Here is a 7,500-nt window from a genome sequence, read left to right as displayed (position 1 = left end):
GTACAACATGTCTCAAAATGAATATTAGGTCATTACAACTTCTACCTTTTTTAAATCCTGCTTGTTCATCTCCCAGTTTTTCACCAATCTTTCTCTCCAGTCTCTTTAAAATAGGCATACTATATATTTTCATAACAACTGACGTAAGTGTCAAGCCTATGTAATTATTGCAATCAGTCAGGTGTCCTTTTTTTTTTTTTGCCATTTTCACCAATACTCCTAACTTCTATTCATCAGGTTTTGCCTCTTTATGCCACATTCTACAAAATGATCTTGTAAGTAGTCTGGGAGTCATTTCATATTCAGACAGTATCATCTCGGCAGTTATTCCATCGTTTCCCGGGCCTTTCCACCTCTTTAGTTTTTTGTTTTTTTTATATGATAGCTTCAACTTCAAACACACTGAATTCATTATTGGGCACATCAAGGCCTTCAAGGCAAAACAATAGACACTAATTATTTGTTTAGTTAAATTCAATACAATTGAACATATAAATAACTGGAAATTAAATAGAAGAACTCACATAACACACAAGTACAACAGTAAAAAAAAAAAAAAAAAAAAGTTGGGAGGGGGGCGTTTAAACTAGGATTCTTTACGTGGTAGTTGGAAGATCGGATAATATGTAAAGGAATGGAGGTAGTTAAGTGATTGAGAGTTCGGTATAATTGTTTAATTACAAGTGGCTCGAGGGGAGGTAGAGAGTAGCTGTTAGGGGATTGGATAAAATCTTAAAATCAAAATATGTTGCCTGCACGCAGATATGATATTAAGCATAGAGGAAAATTTCTTTTTATTCTATGTACATCCATTTATATGAGTGTCAATGTGGACCCTCAAGAGTCGGTTGGAGCCACCATCCTTAAGAAATAATGAAAAAATGGTAAGATAGAAGATTTGGATAAAAAGAACATGAATGAGAAATATGAAAATAGGACAAATATATATAAAAGAAAACCAGAAGAAAATAATAATGCAAATGATAGTATTGTAACTATCATTTGCATTATTACAGGGTTTGGTATCTGCTGATGGAACAGGCAATTGCTGTCCATCTCATAATTTCTGATTGAATATTGAATGTTATAATATAGAAAATGTACCTTCTATGATACGATAGAAATATTTCCAGCAGTTACCAGGAGCTCGGGAGGATTCTCGTGTATTCTACATGCAAATAAAGCACATGACAGAATAAGATTTTTTTTTTTTTTTTTTTTTTTTTTGCAGCTAGATATATTAATATCATGTAGCGCATAAAATCGAAACTTTTAACATACTCAAGGCCTAAGGGTTCTTTCTATAGTATAAATCAGAGAAACGGTTGCCAGCGCGGCTTCACTCCTGTTTCAGTGTTGCCAAATTTTAACTTCCATCAAAATTTGCTATATATCAATTTAGATTCTCGAGATTTTGAACAAATTGGAAACCCTGATATCCCAAATACAACCAAATCTGTACTTCTCTCAGTAGAAGGAGTCAAATTTGGGAAATCAATTACTGATCTAGCGTCAAAACGGTCAAACTTAACAACCTGTCAAAGTGCAGATGTCATTGTTTCAGTTCTCGTCCACTCCAGGGTAGTGACAAATATCACTTCCTATACCTTTACTCCAAATAGTTTCTAATATCATGAATCGTTCGCCATCACCAAATTCACAGACAGTCACACAGGCTCAGCCAACTATGAATTTATCAATGGAAAAGAAGGCAGCACTTCAAGCTTATTTCGAAGGAGAGTCCGTCAGTATCAAAGTAGAAGTAAAACTATATATTCCATAAAAAGATTCTTGAACAATTATACACATGCATATGTTATTGTTTGTTTGTCTTCCCCGGCTACATAGATATCCTACCATAAAAGCAGCACGAACCGAGCCATCATACGTGTAGACAACAACCATCTTGTGACGAGACCTTATCAACGTTGCGCGGTATAAATACAGTTCTCACAATTGTTTGTTGTTAGTAAACACTCAGCGTAACAAACTTACACAAACATATACAGTATATATATATATATATATATATATATATATATATATATATATATATATATATATGTGTGTGTATATATGTATATATATACACATACACACACACACACACACACACACACATATATATATATATATATATATATATATATATATATATATGTATATATATATATATGTGTGTGTGTGTGTATTTATATATATATGTGTGTGTTATATGTATATATATATATATATATATATATATATATATATATATATATATATATATATATATATATATTTCTATATGTGTGTGTTTGTGTGTGTCTGTATATATATATATATATATATATATATATATATATATATATATATATATATATATTCACATAAGCCATATATTTTTGATACATTAAAGTCTGGATTCTCTTAACGACCTATGGATCAGAGCCCCAGGCGAAATCACACAAAGACAAGAGCTTCTGATGGGCCGGAAGTCGAACCCCGGTCCGGGACACTTGTATAAACAGTGACTTACCACTTTGCCACGTTGAAAGATAAAAGTCAATGACAATTCTTTTGTACTTATACCATCGCAGCTAATTGGTATGTTTGTGACTTGGAATTCGCTTAATGATAAATTTTGCACATTTAGACGTGTTTTTCATATTCAAATAAGCCACATATTTTTGATACAATAATGTCTGGATTCTCTTAACGACCTATGGATCAGAGCCCCAAGCGAAATCACACAAAGACAAGAGCTTCTGACTGCCCGGGAGTCGAACCCTGGTCCGGGACACTTGTATAAACAGTGACTTACCACTTGGTTACGAAGAAAGATAAAAGTCAATGACAATTCTCTTGTACTTATACCTGTCGAATTCAGGTTTTTTGCACATAGAATTGAAATCAACCCATCGTAGCTAATTGGTATGTTTGTGACTTGGCATTTGATTAATGATAAATTTTGCAAAACATACACACACACACACACACACACACACACACACACACACACACATATATATATATATATATATATATATATATATATATATATATATATGCATATATATATGTATATATACATACTGAATATATATATATATATATATATATATATATATATATATATATATATATATATATATATATTATATACACTGTATGTATATATATATATATATATATATATATATATATATATATATATATATATATATATATATAAATTATATACACTGTATGTGTATATATATATATATATATATAAATTATATACACTGTATGTGTATATATATACATATATATATATATATGTATATATATATATATATATATATATATATATATATATATATATATATATCACCAGGCATGGTTAATAATTTGGCAGGGGTTTTTACGATCGTATGCCCTTGCACTCATCACCCACAATTACAGGCGGTGGGCCTAATGATTGACTAAATAGCCCAACTAGAAGTAACAGTTTCCATAGCTGTTGGTAGTTGGCCTGAAAGTTTACTAAAAAGCAAGTCTGCTTACACACCTACCATAGGGGTTAGAGAAGTTGACAAAAACAATGTGATAAACTGTAACGTTATTTTAGGGAAAGCATGAGTTAAACAACATAGACTGGTAGTTATGGATTTTAAAATGAGAGGTAGGAAGCCCATGAAGAGAAAGGGGAGATCTAGAATTAAGATTTGGACCTTAAAGGAGTATATGGCTAGCAATTTAGGAGGATTGTGAGAAAGACGACTAGAAAGATGGACAAGGTAACGGTGGAAAATAGGTGGATATGAAAGAAATATGTGTGGTGGAAACAAAAGAATTGGTGGGAAGAATTAGTGGATATAATGCGTTGATATGAAAAAAAAGTGATGATGGGACAGAGGTTCAAGAGTTAGTCAAAAGAAAATTGAAAGTATGTATTAGGTTGGCTATGGCACCAGCCACCCGTTGAGATACTACCACCGGATTTTAATTGGGTCCTTTAGCTGGCCAGAAAGTACTACATTGGACCCCTCTCTGTAGTTATGACTGATTTTTTCTTTCCCTTCACATACATCGAATAGTCTGGCTTATTTTTTTCACATTCTCCTCTGTAGTCACACATCTGATAACAATGAATTCACCAAACCATTCTTCTTTGCTCGAGTGGTTAACTACTGCACTGTAATTGTTCCGTGGGTACATTCCTATTGGTTAGGGTACAAGAGACACTTTCGCTATGGTAAGAAACTCTTCTATGAGGACACTCAAAAATCAAACCATTGTTATCTAGGCTGTTACTCCTTTTGTAATGTACAAGGTGCCCAGTAATGGTAAGGGTACAAGAGACTCTTTAGATCTGGTAAGCAGCTCTCCTATTAGACACTACAAAATCAAACCATTATCTACGCTGTTACTTCTTTTGTAATGTACAAGGTGCTGAGGAATGGTAAGGGTACAAGAGACTCTTTAGGTCTGGTAAGCAGCTCTTCTATGAGTACACTCCAATATCAAACCATTGTTATCTAGGCTGTTACTTCTTTTGTAATATACACGGTGCTGAGGAATGGTAAGGGTACAAGAGACTCTTTAGATCTGGCAAGCAGCTCTCCTATAAGACACTACAAAATCAAACATTGTTATCTAGGCTGTTACTTCTCTTGTAATGTACAAGGTGCCGAGGAATGGTAAGGGTACAAGAGACTCCTTAGCTATGGTAAGCAACTCTTCTATGAGGACACTCCAATATCAAACCATTGTTATCTAGGCTGTTACTTCTCTTGTAATTTATTTTTTCCCTTGTTCCCTTTCTTTATTGGGCTAACTTTCCTTGTTGGAGCCGTTGAGCTTAGAGCAACCTGCTTTTCAAACTAGGGTTGTAGCTTAACTCATAATAATAATAATAATAATAATAATAATAATAATAATAATAATAATAATAATAATAATAATAATTTAAGTACTACAAAGTAAGACATGTACAATGTGCCGAGGAATGTTACAGAGAAGAGGGAACAGATTCTAGAAGGAAAGAAGGTATAGCTACGTCGGCCATTCTTCTTATTTCTTCATTTGTCAATCTTTCAAGCAGTGATATTTTAATAATCCACCTCATTATTCTCATTTCTCTTTTCTCAGGCTTTGCTTCTTCTTTAAATCTTAGAGCACATATAACCACTCCATACATCACCACTGGTGATATTACTGTGCTATAGATCTTGACTTTTAGCTTGAATGGATTTTTTTTTTTTTATCACATACCACTCCCACTACCTCCCTTCACTTCCCATAGGCTGCTTTTATCCTATTTTCAAATTCAGCCACACATCCTCCCTCTTGACTTATAGTGGATCCCAAGTATCTAAACTACTGTATGGGTCCTGATGTAAACTACCCTGCCTGGTTTATAATCGAGCCTATACTATCCTGTCCCTACCTTTCTCATAAGTCTTCCACATTTGCAGTGGTAATTACTAAAGCTTCTGCTTATACCAACTCCCACAACTCTTTATTTCTGATGTGACGAGCCGAGAGAAGGTTGTGACTCAAAAGGCAGGATGAAAGCAACTGAGTAACTTTATAACAGAACACTCACTTTTATATACATAAACTCCATGCAAAAAATGCATAAAAGACATAACAGGAAATTTCCTGTTCAAGCGACACCGCACCGGTTAACATTTAACGGTGAGAAAATCATACATGTTATTTCAGGTCCTTGTCAGTGCGAGGGGAGAGTGACGATACAAGCATAATATCTACACAAAATGAAATGTCGTTACTATGTACGATCGTGTGATACACGGTTGGTACACTGATCTTTTCACTTAACATATCTATGACTAGCACGAATTAAAACGGGCTTAACCCCTGGTGTATGTGGTTTTATTATTTTTAATTATATTTTCTTTTAAATTTATAATAGTTCAAATGTTTATTAACTCTGCCTAGCTTCTGCACTCAATTTGAAAACCAATTAATTCTATTTTTAGGTGTTCACCATAACTTTCACTATCAAAAGATATACATTTCATACATTTTTTTGTAATCTTCACCATGTCTCCCCACAAGTCTGGACCTCAGAAACTATATAGAAAAGTTTTTTCTTTCATTTTAGTCTTGCAAAACTGTTACTGAACTCTTAAAGGATGAAAAACTCGCTTTTTAAAATTATTGAAAGATTTTATGGATACAAGTAAAGGAAAAGAATTCCAGTTCCAGAGTTGGCCTATGTCATTTAACAATCCATCACATTTGTATTCTTCTTACACAAAAGCCAAAACATCTGTAATTCAACATATACTGCAGACTCTGTTGTTGTAATAGTAAAATTTCTATGTACCCTACAGCCTAGAAAACTCAAATTTCTATAAAGCTTTCATTAGTTTGAAAATTTACAGTAAAATTTTAGTGTAGTCCTGACAAATCAAAGTTGAGCTTTAACTATAATAATCTCCTTAAAAAAAAAAAAAAAAAATCTGAAAATTATCTCCCTCAGAAAAAAACAAAAATTCTTAAAAGTAAAGTTAATTTCCCACTGATAAGCTGGAAAAATAACTTGAAAAGTATGATTATCAGAACATGTATTTTCTTTGACAATCTTAACGAAGCCAAATTAGAGGAATCAGACTCACAGAGACTACTAGCTTTTCCACTAATCAAAAGCTTAATCACGGCAATTTATTTTGATTTGATTAGAGATTCGGCAAACGTTTTGCGTGACTACTTCAATGAGGCCGAGGTCTGGCAAGCTTTGTTAAGACTGTTGCAAATCAAAACTCCGAAAGCCTTCAGCAAATGACTTGCAATTTACGATCTGCTGTTTGTTTGTGCTTTATCACTTTGATTTTCTCTCTCTCTCTCTCTCTCTCTCTCTCTCTCTCTCTCTCTCTCTCTCTCTCTCTCTCTCTCTCTCTCTGTCTTTCAAGCTAGGCTTACATGTTTTTATTATTATTATTATTATTATTATTATTATTATTATTATTATTATTATTATTATTATTATTATTATTATTATTATTATTAATTGCCAAGCTACAGATTTGGTTACAGATTTCTTAATATAAATTTTTGCATTATATTTGCATTTGTATATAAACATATAAAGAATGCTTACTCACGGGAGTTAATGTATGCTGAAATAATTAGACACAATCATGAAGGCAAAAATAATTTTACTTCTAAACACAAATAAATATATATGCCGAGTTATATATGACCTTTTAACGTGTGAAAAGGTAGCAACGTGTATCAAGGCGAATTATATAATTGTTTTGATGCAATTGCTCTCTCTCTCTCTCTCTCTCTCTCTCTCTCTCTCTCTCTCTCTCTCTCTCTCTCTCTCTCTCTCTCTCTCTCTCTCTCTCTCTCTCTCTTATTGGATACCAACCATGCAATGTTATCAAGTAAAGTTTCTGAAGCAATTTCTTACGGGATTTTCGTTGATGAGCCAGGTAAGGGTGGCAGCAGGCTTGCTCCTGGAGGAGGTGCAGTTGAGGGACGCCGTCTCACCCACCCGGTAAT

General features: G+C 33.2%; 1 protein-coding gene across 1 annotated transcript in view; it reads right to left on the bottom strand.

Moving 5' to 3' along the window:
* Nucleotides 1-7,500, bottom strand: part of LOC137628400 (uncharacterized) — a 345,910-nt gene that overhangs the window by 33,166 nt on the left and 305,244 nt on the right. The window contains exon 5 of the mRNA XM_068359550.1: nt 7,409-7,500. This exon is cut by the window's right edge and continues 42 nt beyond it. Coding sequence (XP_068215651.1) covers nt 7,409-7,500 — 92 coding nt within the window. The remainder of the gene's footprint in view (nt 1-7,408) is intronic.

This window comes from Palaemon carinicauda, chromosome 36 (assembly GCF_036898095.1).
Source record: "Palaemon carinicauda isolate YSFRI2023 chromosome 36, ASM3689809v2, whole genome shotgun sequence".
Classification (NCBI taxonomy): Eukaryota; Metazoa; Arthropoda; class Malacostraca; order Decapoda; family Palaemonidae; genus Palaemon; species Palaemon carinicauda.
The sequence above is the reverse complement of the archived record's forward strand: the minus strand, read 5'-3'. Positions and strand labels throughout refer to the sequence as shown.